The 24,977-nt window shown below is 27.0% G+C and overlaps 1 protein-coding gene across 1 annotated transcript in view; it reads left to right on the top strand.

The window, feature by feature from the left end:
- Positions 1–24,977, top strand: part of LOC100206443 (DNA primase small subunit) — a 57,357-nt gene that overhangs the window by 14,308 nt on the left and 18,072 nt on the right. The window contains exons 8-9 of the mRNA XM_065799583.1: positions 915–1,018; positions 6,531–6,645. Of these exons, the coding sequence (XP_065655655.1) occupies positions 915–1,018; positions 6,531–6,645 (219 nt within the window). The remainder of the gene's footprint in view (positions 1–914; positions 1,019–6,530; positions 6,646–24,977) is intronic.

The following is a 24,977-nucleotide window of genomic DNA, read 5'->3' as shown; positions in this document are numbered from 1 at the left end:
ACTAAATACATTTAAAATTAAATAAGTTTAGCATAAAATGATCGGGCGTCTCGAATTCGGTGGACTTTATTTACATTTTTACATAGTTTTATAATACTAACATCATATTTGACAGCATCAACATTGTTTTTGATAATAATCTTCTTTAATATTATTTTTTTTTGAAGAATTTTTTCAAACAATCTCAAATTTTATATAAATAATTGATTCTTAAATTATATAAAATAATTACTAGATTAATTTCACTTTTCCATCTTTTCTTCTTTTTTGTTTTCTTTTTCAACTTTTGATTACTTTGCACAGCTTCTTTTTTTACAGTATTTTTGCGATATTGTGAATATATTATTATTATTATTGCTTTACAAAATATTGAGAAATTTTAAATCAAAAATGAACTATTTCTTTGAGAGAAAGAAAAAAGATCAAGAAAAAAAGAAATTAAAAAATTTTTAACTCTCAATGGAAATTCCGCAGTACACATGGTGCCATTGGGGTGGCTAACACCCTGATGTGGGATAGGTGTTAAGGTTAGGCTTTATGTTACATAAATTTTGTGTGGAATAGGTTTAGTGTAGCATAGGTTTTGGGTGGCATAGGTTTTGTGTGGAATAGGTTTAGTGTAGCATAGGTTATGGGTGGCATAGGTTTTGTGTGGAATAGGTTTAGTGTAGCATAGGTTATGGGTGGCATAGGTTTTGTGTGGAATAGGTTTAGTGTAGCATAGGTTTTGGGTGGAAAAATGTTGTAAATAAGTTGAAAAAAATTTAAATTTATCAGATAATAATTTACTTATTACTTTTAATATTTATTTATGATTTAAGGTTTTTATTCTACTATTGAATCAAATATTGATAAGTGTCTAGAATAATCAAAAACTTTGCTATCCTAAAGTTAAAGTGTAATAAATGTTTTAGCCACTCGTGACAAAGTTGAAGCAGTTTGGAACCATGAGATACTTTCAACAGTAGAAAAATGGAAAAAATTGGAAAATCTTGTTTTGGATAAATCATTCAATAATGTAAGGTCTTATAGATTTTTGTATTATATAGTTTATGTAAAAACCAAGTAGGTATTGAACCAGCTGGTTCGGGCTTGTCAAGTCAACAGTCAAGAATGTATCAATCCACTTGGTTAAACTAAGTGGATTGATACCTACTTGACTGTTGATTGGCTAATATGTATTAACATATTAGCCATTAATATCATAGTTTCATATCGTTTTATATTATTTAATATTCAATGTTTTTTATTTTTTTAATTTAAAGCATTATTAAAGCTTTAATTTCCTTATTTTGATTAATCTTTAATATTTTCCATATACGTTATTTGATGTCCTTTCATATTTATAAATATTGGATAGTATCTGATATTCTCCTTATTTTATAAGTAATGAAATTCAATTAAGTTTTTTAAGTAATATGATAAATTAAAAATATCTACCAGAATGTGGTCAAATATATTTGAAATCTTTGTACCTTTTCTAATTAAATAAGCTTATGAACCTTTAGGTTTGAAAACGGTCATGGTTACCATTTTTCTAGTTTTCTTTTATTAAATTATTTAGTTAACTTTTTTTTTCTTTTAATGTTTATAATTATTAATGTAGTATAATGTATGATATAATAGTACAGATAATAAGCTGTTTTTTTTTCATATATGTCTTTAATATATTCTTTGAGATAAGTATAAAAATATTTTAATACATTTTATTCAAGTCTTTTTTATTTTCACAAAGATGGCATCTTTGAACACTGTGTTGAAATTTATAATAAAATATATTTACTTCCAATTAGAAAAAAAAGCCATTATATGTGTGTATGTATGTATATGTATATACATTTAAGTAAGAAATATTTTATCAAAGTTTTTTCATTTTACACATTGTTTCATTAATAAATTATCAGAAATAGATGAGCAAACAAATAAACTTTAATTTATACCAAAAATTAAATTACAGGATTTAAAAATGCTTTTCCTAAAAGTGGCGAATAAACACTTTTCGTCCTCATATAAATTACATAAAAATTTTAATCGATATACAATTAAAGTTAGCTACACTTGCACAAAAAAATGTATAATGAATTATTAAAAGTCACAATAATGCTGTGTTATACAAAAAAGGAATGGAAAATTTAGATAAAATTGTAATTGTAAACAAAAAAACAATAGCCTAATGAGTGGAAAATGTTTATCAAAAAACATGGTATATAAATGTGTAGTTTCTTCTAAGAATGTACCTGGTAAACAATATATTGCATTCACAGAGGGTAAATGGAACAAATGCTTTGCCAATTATGAGCAATTCTTTTAAAATAAAAAGTATTCAAAAGATACCATGCTGTCAAATACACATAGGGTTTGAAAGAAAAAATAGATGGTTTTATATTGAATTGTTCCATCCTTAAAACAGCACCTGCGCATAGTAATATTTCCAAAAAATACAAGAAAAACTTGAATTAATTACACATGCGAACCATGAATGTTTTTTAAATAAAAAATCAGAATTGATTTTTAAATACAGACGTAAATAAAAGTTTTTCTTGAAAAAATATAAAATACATGAGTTCAAAAACTGATTATAATAAAATCTTTAAAAATATAATTTTGAAATAAAGTAGAGGTAAGCAATTCTAAAGAATTCTTTTTATAATAATGTCAACATATTTCATAATTGTGTAAAATATTACCGTATTAACTTCCTGAAATAATTTCCTGAAATACTGTGAAAAATGAAAAACATTTGATAATTGATTTTCTACTAATTTTATTATTGCTCTGTTCTCTTAAAAACATTAAGCACTCTATTTAGTAAAATACATTTAAAACTATTTGTATGTATGTGTGTGTGTCAAGTCAAGCAACCTGATGTCAAGCACAATAAGCTAAAAAAAAATTTTTTAGCTTATTGTGCTTGAAAAGCACAATAAACTAAAAAATTACCCCACAGGCATCATAATCACTCTAATCAATATATTTATTTTTTTCAATATAAATAATTATATAATGATTAGAGTGATTATGATGCCTGTGGGGTAAGTTGCATCAAATTGCTTGGGGTAAGTTGAATCATAAATTAGCTGCGGGGTTTGTTGATTTTATGCACTTTACAAGTTTTTTCTAAAATAATGGATGCTTTTTTTATGTAACATCGTAACAATAAACAAAAACAAAAATTTTATGATGAAGACAAGTTTATATAAGTTGTATATGTATATAATATATATGAAGCATATGTATATATATGTATATATATTTATGTATAACACATTATGTATATATACATGTAACTTATATGTATATTATGTATAATATACATACATATATATATATATATATATATATATATATATATATATATATATATATATATATATATATATATATATATATATATATATATATATGCATAATATATAATACATGAATATATATATATATATGTATATATATATATATATAAATTTATACATGATATATATATAACATACATGTATATATACATAATATATAATACATAAATATATATAAATATGCTTCATATATATTGTATACATATACAACTTATATAAACTTATCTTCATCATAAAATTTTGTTTTAAATTTATATATGTATATATATATATATATATATATATATATATATATATATAAGTTATATGTATGTGTGTATATATATATATATATGTATATATATATATATATATATATATATATATATATATATATATATATATATATATACATATATATACATATATATATGTATATACATGCATACATACGTATCTATGCATATATATATATATATATATATATATATATATATATATATATATATATATATATATATATATATATATACATATATATACATATATATATGTATATACATGCATACATACGTATCTATGCATATATATATATATATATATATATATATATATATATATATATATATATATATATATATATATATATATATATATATATATATATATATATATATATATGTATATATGTGTGTGCATAGATACATTAATCATTCATATATAAATAATGTAGGTTAAGTTGTATAAAATGACTTTAATGTTTTTTTATTTTATTGCTATTTGATTAAACTGTTATATAAGTAAGTAAAAATTGTAAATGAGATTTTACAAAAAAAAAAAACTGAAAAAGGACTTTATCCAACAGCAATTTTAATAGAGGCAGCAAACCATGTTATTGATGGAAAAGAAATATCGATTAGAACATTAGCAAAAAAGTATGGAATCGTCAACTCTTTTTCGTTACATAAATAAAGTAAAAAAAGTTAACATGGGAATGCCACTATCTTATCCTGGTTATAAAATGTCATGCCAAGTTTTCAATTTAGAACAAGAATAAGCTATTGCTTCATATATATCAACAGCTTCTGATATTTATTTTGGATTATCACCTTATAAAGCATAAAAACTTGCATTTGAATATGCTATAAAGTACAACATTAATTTTCCAAATTCTTGGTTAAAACTTTCAATGGCTGGTCCTGACTGGATGAGAGGGTTTGTAAATCGACATTCAGGATTGTCTATCAGAACTCCAGAAGCAACAAGTCTTGCACGAGCAACTAGTTTTAATTGTGCTAATGTAGGTGTAATGTAATGTAGGTGTTATCAGATGTTTTAGATAGAAATCATTTTTCTGCATCTAATATTTACAATGTTGATGAGACTGGTATCACCACTGTGCAAAAACCAAGCAAGATAATTGCTTGTAAAAGTATTAAGCAAGTTTGAGCATTAACATCTCGGGGAACACTAGTGACAATGGTGATAGCTGTAAATGCATGTGGCAATAGTGTGCCTCCAATGTTTCTATTTCTGAGAAAGAAATTTTTTGATCACATTATTTATGATGGACCAAATGAATGCATTGGTGATTTGAATGGGTCAGGCTGGATGAATGAGGAGTGCTTTGTTACTTTCTTAAACCACTTTATTCGGCATGTCAAGCCCACAAAAGAAAGCAATGTGCTATTACTTTTGGACAACCATCAGTCTGATTTATCTGTTCAATTAAAAACATTGTGTAAAGATAATGGTATAGTTTTGCTTTTCTTCCTTCCTCATTGCTCCCATAAGTTGCAACCTCAAGATAGATCTGTATTCAGACCATTCAAAAAATGCGTAGCTAATGTACAAGACTCATGGATGAAATAATTGATATTAGTATATCAATTTCAATCTCAGATATATATAGTTCCATCTCCGGCATCATTAGAATTTTCCCCAGAGAATGTAAGACCTTTACAAAAAAGCACAACCTAGGAAAGAAATACTTACTAGATCAAAGAGAAGGTATGCAGAAATTCTTACAGATTCTCCAGTAAAACAGTGACTTATGGCTGAAAAAGAAGTTAGTTCTAGAAAGAGAAAGTCTGATACTTCTACATCAACAAACAAAAAAAACAGTTAAATTAAAATGGAATTAATTTTAATTTTTTGCATTAAAAAAATTGTTTTTTAAACAAAATGTTATTGTGTTTTTATATCCTATAAACAGAAAAAAAACAGAACTTAAACCTAATTGTTGTTTGTTTAACTCAGAGAATTTTTTTTTCTTTCAAAAACAGTTTTTAGTTTACTAAACAAGTCAGGTATATGTACAGTCAAGCATAATAAATGTATTTCAAAAAGGAAAATACTACTTTTTTTCATTGTAATTATAAATTTTTTTGTTGCCAAATAGAAATTACAGATTAACCAGTAATTTTTCTGTGAACTCTACAAGGCTTATACTTTTAATGTATTGTGTTGCAACTTGCCCCGTTTACTGTTGCAACTTCCCCTAATGCGGGGTAAGTTGCAACATTTTTTTTTTCATTATTGTTTCACTATTGTGGAATAACTAAGTTTTATACTATATTTATCGATGTTGGATTAATATGTCACTAAGATCTATTTTATAACCCTGAAAAAAAATTTTCAAAAATACTAAAGTTTAAGGAGATAAATGCAGTTTTTTTAATTTTGTTGCAACTGTCTCCCCTACTTGCAAAAGGCTCAAGTCTCCCTTACTTGCAAAACAGTAAATGTAAATAAAAGAAATAAAGCAAAATTTTTGCACAAAATTTTTTATTGAAAAAAAAACATTTCTATATTGTTTTGAGTTTATAAATAATGTATAATTTTCTCAAAGAATTGATTTTTCAACTAAACTAGTTTTGCAGTAGATTTTAGTAAATTGTGGAAGTATAAAAAAAAGGAGTGTCCATAAAGGCAATAAAAATGAAATACATAAAAATAAAAAGCAAATAAAATGCATTTTGTAGCATTCGATTTCTATTATCAATATATTATACTTGTATGTATGTATGTGAAAATGTTTTTTCTTAATAACATAGCGTATTATTAATATATATAGTAAAATAAGCAAATATATTTTTAATTTTTGTTATACCACAAGTCTTGTTCTGACATTTTTATTCAGTAATGTTTTATAAAAGAACTTTGTTTTAAATTATTGAAGAAATGTTTTTTATATTTTAGAAACATACACTTGAAGAAATTATGTTTCAGTATGTATATCCAAGACTTGATATCAATGTCACTAAAGGGCTAAATCATTTACTGAAAAGTCCATTTTGCGTGCATCCAAAGACAGGTTATATATATATATATATAAAAGAAAAAAAACAAACAAACAAAGAATAATAAAATAAAGCTTATACAACAGCTTTTTTAGCTTATACAACAGATTTTTTGCATTCAAAATTCATAAAGTTTTTTTTCAAAATTTTTTTCGTCAATTTGTTTTATAAATTTGAATTAAATCACCCTGTCTTATCTTCAGAGGCGTGGTGGCCCCAGAGGCTAAGCGGGATTCCCGCATGGGCTTTTCACTTTTTCATCTAAGTATGGGTCTTTTGGCAAATTTTAATTGTTTCTACATTTTAAAGAAATTCCACAATCATTTAAAATATTTATGTAACTTAGTTTAAAATTTAACCCTAAAACATTTAAATTAACTTAGTTTAAAATTTAACCCCAAAACATTTTTCTTAAATAAATTAAAACGCAATACAATTACTATATAGTAATTGTATTGCATTTTAATTTATTTAACAAAAATTTTTTGGTGTTAAATTTTAAACTAAGTTTTATATAAATAAGGATCGAACTCATGTTTTGCATTTTTGTAACGTTTCGAAACAGATATAAACTTCTTTAATAATAAATATATATATATATATATATATATATATATATATATATATATATATATATATATATATACATATACATATATATATAATTTTTCGTATGGGCCTTTACTTCAAGCATATATAGTAAAATCCCGCATATATAGGCCTTTTAATAAAAATCCCGCATGTGCTTTTTAGAGCCACCACGCCCCTGCTTATCTTGTTTTCTAATGAGAGTAATTTTAGTTATAAATTCATATTCATGACCATAACTAAATAGACATGATATTTTGGTTGATCTATTTTGAACTTTTTTAAGTCTATTAATTTCTCCTTCCTAACGGGGGTTCCAAATAGTTTTTATAATAAGCTACTAATACTTTCATTTATGTATTTAAATGCATGTTTTATTCTTCCCAATTTATTTATTTGCTTTATTAATTGCATAGCATATATGATGGCTCCAATCGATATCATTCAAGATAAAAATACCAAGGTCTTTTTTGACTTTTACTTCCTCTTGTATAACTTCATCAATTTTGTATTTGTGTTTAGGGTTGTTATTTCCGAAATGCATTACTTTACATTTTTGTGAGTTGAATTTTATCTGCCAGTCATCTCTCCTTTCTTTTAAAATATTAAGATCATTTTGTAAACTAACCTTATCTAACTCTGATTTGACTGCTAAAAGTTTAGTATTTGTTTCTAATCCCAAAACAATTGGAGCTTTATTAATAACTTTAACAAAATAAAACAAACCAAGAGTCAAATGCTTTTTTTTTCTTTTTTTTTTCTAATTCACCTCCCCAAAGCCGAGAAGGCCACTACAGATGAGGAGGCTACTTGTGGTTATAACCCTCTCTTAACTCTATAACTCCGAAATAAGAACCTTGACAAACAAGGCCGCTGCGCAGAGAAACAAGTTGAGCGCTGTACTACCAGGGACACGGTGGGAATCGGAACCTCTCGCTTATGAAGCGAGCGCTCTACCACTACACCACTACCGCTTTTTCAAAATCTAATAACAACTCATTTACATTGTATCCATCTGCGAGTGCCTTTGTGATAAAATCAATTGATTCAAGTTAATAGAGCAATTTTCTAAATTGATGAAGCCAAGAGCCAAGTTGTTTTATTATCAAATTGTGCACTACTAAATGATTCATTGTCTTACCACGTATAAAACGCTCCATTAGTTTATATACAACTGTTAGTGAAATTAGATGATAATTAGACAGTTCTAGTTTGCTTCTTATTTTTAAACAGGGGTATAATATTTGCTTTTTTCCAAAGGTCTGGAACAGCACTTGATTTGTAAGACTAAATAACATTGATAAAGGCTTGCAGAGTGATTTAGAACACATTTTGAGAACTTTAGGGTGAACATTGTCTACTCCAACATTTTTTTGTTCATAAAGTTAGTCGATATGAGCTTTAATAATTGTTTCTGTAAAGCTTGGATTTGGGCATTCAAAATTGAACCTATCGCTAAGTTTTGGCAGGGGCGTGGTGGCTCTAAAAAGCCCATGCGGGATTTTTATGAAAAGGCCTATATATGCAGTATTTTACCATATATGCTTGATGTAAAGGCCCATACGAAAAAAAATATGTATGTATATATATATATATATATATATATAAATATAAATATAAATATATATAGTAACTGACCTTATTCTAATAAATCATCAATACAAACTACACTGTTCTCCAAATTGACCACCAGGTTGAAACTCTCCCCACTCCCAATTTTTTTGCATTATATCAATCATATGCAATAGTAAACACAATTTATGTTGCCAAAAAAATCTGAACTAAGTGCTAAGTATGTAGAATTTAAAAATTAAAACACATCATTTTTTCTCTTTTAAAGTTAAAATAAAGTCAGCCATTATGGTTGTCAAAATAACACAATAATATTTATCTATTATATTTAAAAAAAAAAACACATAATAAATAATATTATAACATGATATTTTCACTATTGTTTGTTTAAATTGAAATTCACTACAGCAGATTTTAGCTTTCCTGCATAATTTTTGTGTCCAGTAGATCTTTTATAATTCACCCAAGTTTTTTTAAATTTGTGATGAACAGCTTCACCACATTGTTCTGCATAGTTACCTAAGCTAGTATTATTGTGTTCTACAAAAGGGAGAATGTGACACACTAAAATATGAATTTTCCATGAAACTGTTAAATTGTAATCGAAAACATCTTTGGTATACAGTTGAAGAATAAAAAATGAACTTTTGAAGTCTTTAATTTTAACAGAAATATCTATACCCAGTTCCAAACCAAACACTGCTGATTTTATTAATAAAAATTTACGCAAACAATTAACTATCGGTAAAATATTAATTGCTGCAGCAAAGATGACATCTCTCTCTAAAACATCTAACAAGGACATTAATCTATTTGCATTGTTTCCATCTAAACCTACACCATGATATCCTCTCATTAGTATGTAATGTGTTTTCAACCAATTTTCAAAAGGTGGCCAAACACATATTTATCTACAACTCCCATCAAAATGTGAAGCACTGGTGGAGGAACAATGTGTTCAAGAAGAGTTTCTTGTTCTTCTTGTAAGTAAATTAAACGAGGATTGATAACATTTTTGTATTCCTGCATTTTTAATCTTTTTTTCCCATCACATACATATTGATCATAACACAGGTCTATGGAGCCTAAAGTTCTAAGTTTTCCTGTTTCTAGCGAGCATTCTCCTTCACAATGCAAACAGGGATATTTACCAGATTGACCTGATAGTCCAAAAATACTGTTTGCAGACTTTAAATCAAATGCAAGACTAAAATTTACTTCTTCAAGTTTTAGAGGAGCTAATAATTTTTGGAGATTGCCATTATCCTCGAAAACCAACTCCACAATGGCAAGAATTTAACAACGCTTTACGCCAGAATCTTCATATATTTCAGATGAAGAATAGTGATTTTTTGGGTTATAAATTTAATAAATTCTGTTGTATTTTTTACATAAACTATATCTCTAAAAACTGTCTGATCTCCGTCAACCAGTTCCTCTGTTTTGCATTCATATAAAGAATCAAGAGTTTCCTCTAATTCAGTCATTTTAATATTAATACTTGATTCTACAACACCAGTTACGTTCCTCCGTAAAGTATTTTTTTGTTTTGTTTTTAGAAAGTTCTAATACATTCAATAGCTCCATAATAGTTTGGAATGAGATCTGGTTTACTTTCTTTCTTTTTGACTTGATATTAATAACTCCAACTGTAACCAAGAGAAGATTTCCACCCGTAGACAACATGAACTGCTCTCCGCTTACAATATTTTCACGTTCCATTTTGCGTTTTAATAATCCAGAAACTATTTGTTCTGCATTTTTCTCTCCAAGCGACTCACTGATATCTATGATATTGCTTACAGCGTTACTTTTGCAACAAGTATGAGGAACCCCTCTGCCTAAAATTAACAGTGATAATTTAACAAGTATTTTAAAATAGCTAAAAATTGAATAAGAAATAAAACAATAAAACTATTGAATCAAACTTTACAGTTTGATTTTAAAATTTATCAAACAATATAGAACTTTAAAGTTATTAAAAACAATATAAATTTTTAAAAATTTATTTGAACAAACAAGTTAACAATATCTACAAGTGCAAAATATTTGCACTTGTAAAAAGAATCTAAATAGTTGTGGATTATTTCTACATTATAAACTTTTTTTATATAACAGAATCGATTGATAAACAAAGGTAGGTACTTTGATAAAAAATTCAATATAATAATACAATAACAAAACTTATACTGTTACATAGAGCTTAATGAGAGCTATCCAATGACACCTCATTTGTCTGTTTATGTTAATTATGACGGAAGTTATGATTTTTTTTCTTCATGTAAAAGTGGTAATTTCTGCTATGGAAAATTAAGAAAAACCGTGACCAATATTTTGTGTTACTGGCACTAAAAACTGCATAACTAAAAAACCGACTGAGATAATGTAATAAAATTAAAAACAATGATTCATCATTATCAGGTCTTTATTTTATTCATTTTTTATGGATCAAATAGCTTATTTCATCTTATCAGATACAAAAAACAAAATGGGGTGGGGGTGAATTTTGACAAGGGTGCATTTTAAAAATTAATAGTTCACAAACTAAGTGAAAAGAAGACTAATTTTTCTAAGGTTTTTTCTAAGGTTTTTTCTAAGGACTCATTACATAAACTTTATGTTTAAGGTACAAATTACTAGTCTGCTGAAAGGAGGCTCATATGAATATTAATTATTAATATAATATTGAAAATCTTTTAAAATGGAGTAAAATTGACAACAACATAAAGTTAAACACAATTAATCATAAAAAACTATATGTTTAAAAGAACAAAAAAATTAAAATACATAGCTAAAATAAATTACTTTTGTAAACATTTGTCTAATATTTAAATACCGGTAACTAAATGGAGAACCTGAATCAATAGAAAACTAAATCACCAAGAGCAAATCAGCCAAGAGGCTATCTACTGGTATTTTAAAGTCTTCTGCATCTTCTTCTTCATCCTCTTTTCAATATGCAATTCTAAAACTAACAATTTTTCCAGTAACAGGTAGTAACTTCATAACTATTCTTCTCTTATTAGTTACATCATTCCCCTCCTCATTCCATAAATGTTAAACTCTAACTCCTTCAATTTCAACTGAATCCTCATTTAGCATTTCTAATACTCTGACCCTTTGGTATTCTGAGAGCGAAGAGAAAATGGAATTATGAACAATATCTAAATTATTTTCTAAAATAAGTTTTGTTTATATCTCTTGCTAATCTATTTCTCTGTTCCATTTCTCTCTTCTGACCTTTTTCTTTTAACCGTAACTTTGCTAACTCTTCTCCTCTCAACCTTCTCTCTTTACTTTGTTTTCTTGAAACTGCACCCCTAGATATACAAAATTTAACTATTTTTTCTTACTCTTTTTTTGTATTATTACACAGCCAGTCCAGAGATTTGTTCACCTTAACCTTTTTAAAACTGTCATTGTAGCATTAGCTATCATTTTTAAAACAGAAAGCAATTGCTCCAAATACTTCCCTTAATAATAATGCGTAATGCAACCAATGTCTCTTCAGAAATCAGAGGGCGACCAAATGCATCTAACTGTGACGACAATAAAAATTCCGGCTCATCACAAAGTATTTCCACAACCTTAATTGCAGACTTGAGATACTCAGCCTAAAAAGAAGTTTTTTTTTATTAGAAGTTATTTTTTTAGATCATAAATAAATACATGCATTAAATGTTTAAATTACGTTGTAAGAATAAAAAAAATTGCATACCAATTCAAAATAGTTTCTTTGTTTTTCCTCTGCATAAAAAAGGGCCATCCAAGGTCCAGTTAAGAATTTGCCCCAGAGTCTAAGGGCTTGTAGATGAGTCATTATCTCCTTATTCTTGAAATCTCTTAGAAGTATGTTGTTTAACTGCTGCGTGGTTAACCGAGGCCCTGTCTGTCAACGTTAACATTATTTTGCCCATTAGTTTTTTCCTTACATCAGCAATCTCTAATTTATAATACGCTGCATATGTGTTGGCTAAATCCTCAATGATATCAGTAATGTGTTTTACATAGTCCTGTGCCTTGCCTCCTGGTAATTCAGTGATGCTGGCTGTAAGGATCTGTTGCTTAGTAGCAAAATGAATTTAATTTATTTGACTACCCTTAATTGTTGTTGCATCAAATGCTAATGTCACAACATCAACATTTATTATTGTTTCTGCCACTTGTAGCAAAGCAATTACTCCCATTTCTCTGGACATCTGCGCAATCGTCGACAGATTGGGCAGATCTTGAGGCTTCAAACTCACGTTACCAAGACTTGCATATGACATGATCATTTTAGTTATGGCATTTACAGGCAAGTTGCTTTCAAAACAATGGTAAACAACCAGACGCACTGAGACATTGAAACTTTTCTTTTCTTTTGTAAAAATTTGACCTATTTCAATTTGATTGATGTCGCAGTTTAGATGGTCTATGGTAATATCATTTTCTTTCAATGCTAAGTATAGAGCTCTAAGTTTTTTTTATAAATCTGAAATAGTAAATTCTAATGTCAGAATCTTCTTCTTACAACTTTTATTTTCTTTAACCAAACTTTTGCATTTGAGGTTCAACGTTTTCAAAGATTTTGGTAAAGATATAACATCATTCAAATTTTTGGGCCTTCAACTGATATTTTGAAATCCGGCTTGAGGTTCTTTTAATTAGTTAATTCACTCTCTTAACTTGAAAAGTCTTACTGATTTTTGTTTTCTCTTTTTTTACTGTTTTGATCACTGTCTTGGCTTTTTGTTTTGAGTAAGTAAAGCGTTATTATAAAGTTTCCTTTTTTCACAGGAAATACATTTTCTGTCAATCCTTGTCTTTAATGGAGACACAGAAGGAGGTGTCTTTGGCTGAACAGGGAGAAGTGATGCCCTGACTAGTGGAAACTTAAAAAAAAAACTATCCTATCCCAGCTATTATGTATGTGTCTTTTAAAAAACTGGATTTTTTCGTTAACTCTCAGAATTGATACTATTAATGATGAAACTTTACATTAATTTTTATTGAATTGCTGAATTAAATATATAGCTGTTTCTGTAGCATTTCCGTTCTGTTGTAAAAAAATATTGTACACAAAACCATTTGAAAGTAGTTTATACTTGTGGGAATCAAGAAGATCTTCAAAGTCATTTTTTTTTTTAATTTCTCCATGTATTTTCTCCATGTCACAAAAACAAGTTATTGTAAAAAAACTGAAATAAAAAAAAAGTTATTTATATATTTAAACTTAACTTAATAAAAACAAAGAAAAAGAACTAAGTAATAATTTTTAAATAAATCTTTGACTTAGCAACTAATCTACGATAAATAAGACATAGCTATTTCAATTATATTATTATTGACTTATTAATTAAGCTAAGCACAATTTACCACACTTTAGTATCATTATAGCTAAGTAAAAAAAAAGTCAAATTTTATGAAATTAGCATTCAACCATATTTTGAAAAAATAGCAATAGTAGTTTAAGAAACTTGTGTTTAAAACATTTATTCTAAATTGGGTTGTGCAACACCACAAATGTATCGGTATTAATAATAGGTTTCTTGTGGGTATGTTCGTTGGGAAGCTTTTATTTTTAAAATTGGGTAATTTATTTACATAAAAAATACATAAAAGTGAATTAGATACATATATGCTTATGCAAATTTAATATAATATCTAGCAACAAAATATATATCTAGCACAAAAAGCACAAAATTTTGAAAATAAAAACTTACCTTATTTTGAAAATCAAATTTTTCACTAACAACACACTGACTGAATGATTTCCAAGTTATTTATAAAAAGATTAAGTATTCAATGTTGAAATACAAAAAAGCCTATTTTAAAATCTAGAGAATTTAAACAGCAGTCTGGTTTTAAAAAAACACACTATCCAGAGATGACTAAAAATCGGGTTTATATAAGTATATGAAAAACCAAGGGCAATTTCCGATTCAAGTTATGGCCGATATTAAAGTACCTACGTTAGACATTTTGATCTGATACCTTCATTTGTCAAGCAAACTGCACAAGTACACATTTTAAATTCTGTCGCCATGTTGGAAAATAATAATTATATCTGGAAAGAAGCCGTAAATAATTTATTTTGAATGCCATAATGGCTGACTATATTTAAAATATAGTAGAAAAAAAAAGCAAAAAATGATATGTTTTAATTTTTAAAATTTACATACTTAGCACTTGGTTCAGATTTTTTTGGCAACATAAATTGTGTTTACTATTGCATATGATTGATATAATGCAAAAAAATTTGGAGTGGGGAGAGTTTCAACCTCGTGGTCAATTTGGAGAACAGTGACTAGCAAGTTGAGATAACACTTGTAATTATTAATATTGTTTGTAATACATTTGTAATTAATAATATTTGTAATTATTAATATTGTAATTATTAATTATTGTGTTTGTGATTTGTAATTATTAATATTGTTTCTAATACTTCAAAATAAAAAATGGTAACAATACCATGCAGCGACCACGCTTTTGTTCTGATTTTGTTTGAAGAACATAGCCTAACACAAAATTAAAAAATCAAAGATTTTAATTTTTCTATTACTATATAATGATATATATTTCATTGTATAATAATATAAATTTTTTTAAATTATATATAATTTTTTTTCTAAAATAAATATTGAAAATCTTCAAGAAATTCATTTAATAGATAGTTTATGCTTTTGTTTAATTCGGTGTTTTAACTTTTTTGACCATTATCGCGTAAACTCACAACAGCAAAAATGCCGCTCTAAAAATGGTGCTGTTATTAACATAATTTAAACAATAAAGTTTTTATAACGTAGTTTCATTTAGCAGTTACTAAATTGAAAGTATTTCATATTTTTTCCGAAAATACTATTTTATTGTTTTTTCATTTCAAAAATAAAACAAAATTAAAATAATGAAAATAAAAAATATTTAAAGCTATGGAATCTTTATAATTTTTTTTAAACTTACCTAAAATTAATAGTAATAAAAATGTGTCGTAAGTAAGTAAATTGTTAAGGTGTAATATCAAATTGTATTTGAAAATATTTGCAGTACTCCCACACCTCAATTAAAATTAATTCGTTAAATAATATGGTTTTACGCTATTTTTAAAAGGTTTTATTTGTGTATTTATAGTTCATAATTCAAAGTTTGCATAAAACATATTTTCTTTAAATGTACTTTTTGCACAGCCATCATCCTTTTTTAAATCTGTCTGAGGACAGGATATTACGGGGTGATTTGTTTATTAACATACAATAATATAAACTGCATAAAAATAAATAACTTCATTTATTATAAAACAAGTTTATATCTGTTTCGAAACGTTACAAAAATGCAAAACATGAGTTCGATACTTATTTATATAAAACTTAATTTAAAATTTAACACTAAATGATTTTTTTTAAATGAATTAAAACGCAATACAAATAGTATATAGTAATTGTATTGCGTTTTAATTCATTTAAAAAAATATTTTAGGGTTAAATTTTAAATTAGGTTAATTTAAGTCCAACAATAACATGGGTCTGCGGACATTTTTAAATTTATTTCTTCAACATTACGATCGTTAAAAATCCGTTTATAAGTTCATAAACTTTCTTATGAAAAAAAAGTCATAACACGACTTCAAATATCTACTTTGTTTTCAGAGCAATATTATTATGCAATATACTAATATAATTGCGCTCAAAGTTGAAGACTTAAAATCAAAGTATTAATAAAAATCAATTAAATTCAAATAGCTATAACTGTTATGTATTATTCTTATGTTAAAAGATAAATAATTAGTATGTTAAAAAGCATGCAAAATATGCATGTGTTGCAAAAGAATTTAACATAATAGTTCGGGTTTTCAGTATTTTTTGGAAATTTGTAAACTTATACAATAAGAACTGTTAGATAATAAAGACAATTTATTTTTTTGTATAATCACACATTTTGCTTAATTGGTTGATAAACTAGTTGGTTATACTCTAAAGTTGTTAAAGTAGTGCATATTTCCCTGTATACTTCTGCCTTAATTTCCTGGGTTTTTTTTTTAAAAAGGAGGCAGTTTATTTAATATGCTAATATATAACTTGTTATTAAAAATCGAATATCTCATTTATAATCAACAAACTGCTAATCGATTTTTATAGTATAAATTGAGTGTCTGATATAAAGGTATTAAGTTATTCATATGCTTATCTGGGTCGAACTCATCAGTGAAATGAGCCTTTAGTCTTCTGACTATTCTTATGTCAGACCAAAAACTCAGAATCAACCACAAAACATTCAACGCTATCTTGGCCATTAAAATCAATGATCCAAATTTTAGTGATTTAACCTCCTACAATAGTAAATGACGAAAAAGACGACATTGATTGCAATAGTTTAAGCAGTGAAAGTGAATGGTAAACAACTGAATCGAGTGAAAGTGAAGAAACTGCGTTTGATTTTGAAATTGAAGATATTTTGGGCTAATTTATTTAAAGTAAATATTTATAAATAATTTATATATTTATAACTATATATATATATTCCTTTTGTATGATAAAAATATTATATGATTTCTTCATATGTTATTTTTGTTTTTATATTTGCGCTATATTTAATACATTTAAATATATTTTACAGCAATAAACTTAATATATATAATATAATACTGCATTTAATACCCTTCTATTGGTTCTATTCATAAAAAAATGTAAAAAAGATTTTTTTTTTTGAATTCATATAATGCTTTTTTTTATACACGCCTATATTATGAAGAATATATTTAAGAAGTATATATACAAGATATATACAATATCTTAAAAAATCTATTTATACTAAGTCTTTTAAAAATTAAAAATTAGATTACCTAAAATTTTAACTTACATATCACATCAACATTACATATGTTTTCTCCTAATTTCCGAAAAGAATCTAAAATCAATTACGAATTCATAAAAGAGTATGATAGTATATTGAACAGAAATGATAGTAATAATTAAAATTTTAGCCTAAATTTTAATTTAATTTAAAAACTTTATTTCAATTTGATTTTTACAAGATTAGTTTTAGTTAACACTAAAACTAATTTAAATCAACACATTTAACTTTATTGACAGTACACACACATAAAAATATCATTAAAAATTATTTCATTAAAAAAAAATGAAAATTTACAATTGTTTCAATTTAAGAATATATATATTTATAGTAATACAATCTTAACTAAAGATATAAGTCAGTATAAAATAAAACAAAATTTTAAAAACAACAAATTTTGCAAACGCAATCATTACCATACCAATTCTTGATATGTTTTTTAAACACCTTAAGACTTTTTGCGAACATTGTCTCATTATTTAGAGTGTTCCAGAGTGAGATGGCTCTATATGATGTACAGCATGAATATATGGAGCCTTTAGGAGGTAGAATGAGTTTTTTGCTACAATGGAGTTTATACATAAGATTTTTTATAGTAAAAGGGTTTTTCATAAATATTGGATTTAGATGATTAATAGATTTAAAAGTTTCGATCATAAGAAATCTCAAATTTTTTAGATGGATTGTTTGACTATTATCAAAATTTAATAATTCATCCAGGGACAAATCAAATTTTTTATAGACTATACTTAGAGCTTTTTTATGAATTCTATTTATTTGCTTGTCATCTTTTTTTGAACTAAACATCCAAATTAGAGGAAAATAAGAAAATTTAGACAAAATAAAAGCATTGAATAGCAAAATAGATTTATCACGGGATAAAAAATTTCTTATGCGTGAACGAGCATACATTTATCATTAGCTTTACTGCATAACTGTTTTCCCCAAACTTTAGATCTAATCCTCTAAACTATAGATCTAATCCTCTAAACTATATCCCGCATGACTTACTAATTGCTAAATTAAACACCTATGGATTTTCGAAAGAAATTCCTAATCTCTTGCTATCCTGTGGTTGTAAACTGAGGGTAAAAGTAGGTTCCTCTGCTTCATATTGGATGGATATATTATCTGGAGTGTCTCAAGGGTCAATCCTTGGACCTATTTTGTTCAATATCTTTATAAATGAATTTTTTTTATTTATTAAAGATACGGAACTTTGTAATTTATGCTGATGATAACACTATTTATGCTTGTGATTTTAGCTTTGAGAAGGTTATTTTTTGTTTGCAAATAGAAGCAACCAATACCATCAATTGGTTTCAGTTAAACTCGATGGTTGCTAACCCAGATAAGTTCCAATTTCTTTTTGTCGGCTTAAAAAACACAAAAAATCTATCGCTAAAAATAGGTAATATAAGGGTTTTTGCCTCCGATAAGGTAAAACTACTTGGTATAACAATTGATAGAACAAAACATCAACCATTTTTAGAAAAGTCAAACATCAGCCATTTTTAGAAAAGACAGAAATTTAACATCACGGATATTTTTATTTATGCAATCTGTAAGACTATCCCTAAAGTGAACAATATAAGATTTTAACATAAAAGTCAGTATATCACCACTAGTATTTTTCTTATTATTCATAGACCCTATAATTTTTGTAATATCATCAGGTGTGATTTGACGGATCTGGAAACTATATGTACACGTACTAAATTTTTTCTTTATGTTTATTATACTGGGATGATCAATATACTTTCTGATAGCTGCATCAACTGGGTCTATAGAGTCAGAGAATAAAGATGAATGTATGGAGTCTGTACTACCAGATGGCTCTGCAACGTTTATGAAATAGTTATTAAAAATATTAGTTAATAAAGAGTTGTCAGAGATAATGTTACCGTTTTCAACTAAAGTGATACGTTCATTAAAGTTACCTGATTTATCTGAAAGGTAAGGTTTAGTTAACTTCCAAAGAGATATATCTGAAATCAAGAGAGTGTTAATTTGCCCAAAATAAATTTTCTTTAGTTTACAGTTTAATTTTACTCTCTATTTCTTTCTTTTTTTTACATTAGCGCCAAAATATCAGATTTATCACTAAGGAATTTTTTATATAATGTAGAGCGGAGCATGATTGCTTTTCGTAAGTCTTTAGTTATAAAAGGTTTACTATTACCTCTAAGTATTTTAGACTTATGAGGGGCATACAAATTTAGAATTTTGCTAAATATTTTATCTATATCATAACAAGAGTTTAGGTTTTTATGGGGTGTTGTTGCAAAATTTTCACTTGAAAATTTTTAACAATCTATATATTAGTTTTTTAGGTGGTAACTTATAAAACATAGATCTAAGCATTGTGTATATTAGTTGATGATGATCACTCACGGCTGTACAAAAGGTATTCGAATGTTGAAAGCACAACTTTCTATTAGTGAGTATAAGGTCTATGCATGAAGGTTTATTAACCGACTTAAAACAAGTTGGTTCTTTAATTAAATTAGTGCATTGATAAAGTTGAAGGAATTCCTTCATTATTTTATCCAAAAGTTGCATTTAAAATCACCAATTAGAATATAATCTATATATGATTGTAATCTATATATGATCATAAGCGAGTGGTTCCGAGTTCAATCCCCACCACGTCCCTGGAAGTATCGCGCTCAACTTGTTTCTCTGTGCAGCAGCCTTGTTTGTCAAGGTTTGTGTTTCGGAGTTATATGCAATAAAGTTCATGGCTAATCTACCAGATCCTCGCGTATTAAGGTGGAGACCACGTAACCCCAGACGTTTGTTAGATAAATTTGAGTTATCAATAATATTATATTTACTCTGTTTTAATTTATCGGTTAAACGTATCGTGGTAAGCTTTTGCGTTATCGAATCAACGAATTGGTGTAGATAAGATTATTGAACAAGTTGGGTTTGATTTCAAAATAAAGGAAACAAGATCTTTTAGTTTTTCCAAGCAGTTGTGGACGAATCATTTATACAATTATTTGTTCCAATATGCAGGATAATTTTAGCTTGTTCTTTTTTAAGAGAGGAATTAGATTAGAATGCATGTCTTCTATGGTAGCACCACGGAAGACTCTAACTTTAACTTTTCCTAACTTATGCATTTTTTCTTCATTAATTCCCATTAAGACAGAGTCTCCATATATTATGGTTGTTCCTGCTGGTCATTTATAATCATCAGTTTGGTAAGCGTAAGGATAATCTTTATCAGCATTGCTTACTTGTTTTTAATTGTTATTATAAGGATAAACTTTAACAACATTGCTTACTTGTTTTTCTTGAATTTTTTTATTTTTTTTTATTTGAATTTTTTTATTTTTTGTCCCTTTTTTGCAATAGCAGAGCAAGCATCTTGTTTTCCTGCAAGATTTTTATAATTTAAAAAATGGAAATGCATTTTTTTTTCTGACCAAAAAAAGTTGGTTTTTAATTTTTTTAAACTTATTATTTGATTGAAAATTTATTTCATTATTAATAGAAGTTGTTGGTTCAGCTGCTTCAGAAATATTAGACTTTTAAAAATTTAAATATTTAACGTTTAACTGATGACGAACTTTAACTAACTCATTACATAAACAATCTTTATTTTTAACATTTTTTTTTTTTTGTTATTCTCCTCCCCAAGGCCAAGAAGGCCACTACAGATGAAGAGGCTACTTAATAGTGGTTATTAACTCTCAACTCTATAACTCTGAAACACGAACCTCAACGAATAAGGCCGCTGCACGGAGAAACAGGTTGAGCGCGGTACTACCAGGGACGTGGTGGGGATCACTACCACTACAATTGCATTATTAACACATTCTTTTTGAAGGAAGTCATTAATAGTTTTGTCATTTCTTGAATTAATTAAACTTTTATTTAATGGGTCTTTAAAACTAATATCGCCTAAAAAGTTTAACTTATGAATCGATTTTAAATCAGACATGTTTGATTTGACATCAAACTTATTAACTAAGACACCAATAATTTTCCTTAATTCTGATAACTCTTCTTTTAGAAATGAATTTTCTTCTTTTAAGATTGAAAGACTATGTTCACTACTTATAGTTTATAAATTCGTAGTTCAAAATTTTAAGCTCAGATTCTAATGTTTTGATTTTTTTATCGTTGGTAATACAAAGATCAGACGCAGATTTTTCTACAAGAGTTATAAGAGCTTTATAACAAACTCTTTATAAGACTCCGTGCTGTTTTTAAAAGAGCAACTTAAAATATTTTAAGATACCAGTGTATTAAAAAAGTCACTTACTTGTAATTTATCTAGTCGGCTGTTGAAATGTTTTAATACTTCGTCATAAATAGTATCCATATCTGCTCTTTTTTTCCTTTTATGAATAACATTTTTTACATTTATAAAAATTGTTGCATGTTTCATTCTCAAGATTACTTGTGGTTCCGAAAAATCTTGTAAAAAACTTTCAAAATTGCTAAGAAGCTTATTAGACTCTATTACATTGTCAATATCATTAAATATTTATTTATTTTCTTTAAATAATTTTTGCTCTATAAACTTAGCTGCCATATATAATTAAACTGATATAATTTTCACATGGTTATAATTTGAGTGTAAAATACTTCAATTGCTTCAAGAGTTTGTTTTAAAGTCTAAATCTGTGCAGTATTTTCTGGATTTTATTATTTTAGTTTTTAATATTGCAAGAACAAAAAACTAAAAAGTTTTGTGTATACAGAAATAGTTTTGTGTATACAGAAATAGCTTTATGTAGAAATAGTTTATTGGTTGCATTTTAGACAGTTTTAATCACATTTGTACTTGAGATTTCATTTTTACTGATTTTATTACTGGAAAAATATAAAAAAGTTTTTTTTTAGATTATATTACATTTCTAACCCTCGATTTTAATATTTTTAGATTTGTAAAAAATGTCAGAGAAATATTGTGTGTGAAGAGTTTTAAATGAAGATTGTGATAAAATGTCACATTGTAGAATGGTATGAAGAATAAGACTAAAAGATACTGATAGTGAAGTTTTAATTCAAAGGATAGGATACACTTTCAAACCACATCAGGAGATATGTTTTCACCATGAAAAAGCCTATATTTCTAGATATGAAGTACTTCAAAAATACTGTTGTGATCCATTTAAAGTCCACAAGAAAAAAAATATCAAAGGATTGTGTTAAGTCATCATATCAATAGCAAATCAACTTAAGATCAAACCTGCTCAAAAAGTTTGTTCTAACTGTATGAATGAATTCATACTTAAAAAAATTACAAAAGTTAGTCAAGATGAAGCTGCTGAAGAAGATTTTATTTGTTCAGACCTTGATAAGATAGTTTTTAATTTTAAGAGTGTGTCTTTATTGGAAATATCTCTGATCAAAAATGTAAGAAGGCATGACAAATTAGGATATGGAAAGCAATAAGCTAAAAAAATTGCTACAAGTATGACAAACCTAGTAGCGTTAGCATTGGATATAGACCCAAAAGATATAGAATCGGAAAAAGAGCAAAAATGTATAAACTTTAACGATTTAAACTAACTGTTAGATGCAATAAAAAATAAAATAAAAATAAGTTTGAAGGAAGAAAAAGTTCAACTACTCACGCTAACTCCTGACAGTTGGTCAATTGAAAAAACTTGCAAAGCATTTTCAGTTTCAGAACATCTTGTTAAGTAAGCTCGAGGCTAAAATAAGACAGCCTTTGGAAGATATTATTAAACAAAAAGTTATTAAAATTTATGAATCTGAAGAGTTTATGAGACTATGTCCAGGAAAAAAAGACGGTTTCTGCGCGTATAAATAGTGTAAAAGTTCATAAACAAAAACTTTTAATATTAGTTCAATTAAAGGAATTTTATCTTGAGTTAAAATGTTGAGTCTCACTTCTTTGCTACATCCCATGGCAGAAGTCCATGTGATGGAATAGGAGGAACTATAAAATGAGAAGCAGCAAAAGCGAGTCTATGAGCATCAAATGCAAACCAGATTAATATCCAAATGAATTGTTTACATGGGCTGAAAAAAAACATTAAAGGTGTTAACATATTTTACATTTCAAGTGATGATATCAATAACCATGAAACTTGTTTTAACCTAAAGAAACGATATGAAGAGATGAGCACAGCCCCAGGCACAAGAAGCTATCACAGTTTCAGTATCAAAGTATCACAGCAACTAACTTACAAAGATACAAGCATTCATTTTCTAGCATGAAGCATACATGATTCATTTTTCTGATGAATATACAGTTAAGGCTATTAGATCTTTATTGCATTTTTTCATGCTATTACCATAAGATTCAAATTTTGGTAGTGACTATCAAAAATGTGTGCCAGATTTTCCAGCAAATATACAATGTAATGGTCTTAAAAGGGAATTAACAAAAGTTAGTTATATTACTAAAAGTTGGTTGCCCCCTTCCCCTTTGATTAGTGCCACCCCAAACCCCTCCCCCTCACCTTAGTGAGTGGGGGGGGGGGGGGAGTCCAGACCACTGATTACCTATAATAAAATAGAGTTTAAAGAAATAATGGTTTCATTTTGAAATTAATTTAGATATTAAGTATGTAAATATCTAAATTAATTTAGAGACCTTTATTTGAACCATAATGAGGTCTCTAAAATAATATTATGCCCCCTTTATTTGTGCCCCTATCTACTATAAATACCAGATCAAGAAGAGGACAACCAACCTTATCTTTCTTTTTATTAAGAAATGACTTATAATTAATTGCACCTTTCACATAGGCCAGTTGGCAGATTAGAGGGACACTGGTTTCTAGTAAACAAATTCAACCATCAATGATTGAAAAATAGGGTTATTTAAAAATGCTGGCATTTTTGGTGTGGATTTGACAAGTTTACAATGTTAGCATTTTCAGGTAGTTGGATATAATGGTCTTGTATGCTGTTAATCTTAGATCAAAACAAAGTGTTAGAAAAATTTACAAGCATCTTAAAATGGCTGAAAATTGGACTTTTTAGGCAAGTGGATATTTTGCTTTTAGATATATTTAAGTTCTAAACTGCAAAAAGCTGCCTATATTTTGCCCATTTATTGCAGACAGTAGTAGCAAATCAGAAAACTTATCTATAAAGACTTGTGGATGAATAGAATAATGCTACAGTTAGTTTCATTTTGGCATATTTTAGCAATTTTAGGACTTTTTTCAAAGTTGAGAAGGTCATAATTTTTTTCTAATTCAACACAAGTTAATAAAAACCACATTTTTAAAGAAAGAACTATCCAGAAAATAGTTCTAGAAAAAATGAGACACATGTTGAAAGTGAGAAAAAAGTTATACAGCTCTAAAGTAGTCTGTTTTGACTATTTGTAAATCGAGGGGGGCCAATGTGTCATATG

Source organism: Hydra vulgaris, chromosome 06, assembly GCF_038396675.1.
Source record: "Hydra vulgaris chromosome 06, alternate assembly HydraT2T_AEP".
In the NCBI taxonomy this organism is placed as follows: Eukaryota; Metazoa; Cnidaria; class Hydrozoa; order Anthoathecata; family Hydridae; genus Hydra; species Hydra vulgaris.
This window is presented reverse-complemented; position numbering and strand designations above follow the sequence as displayed.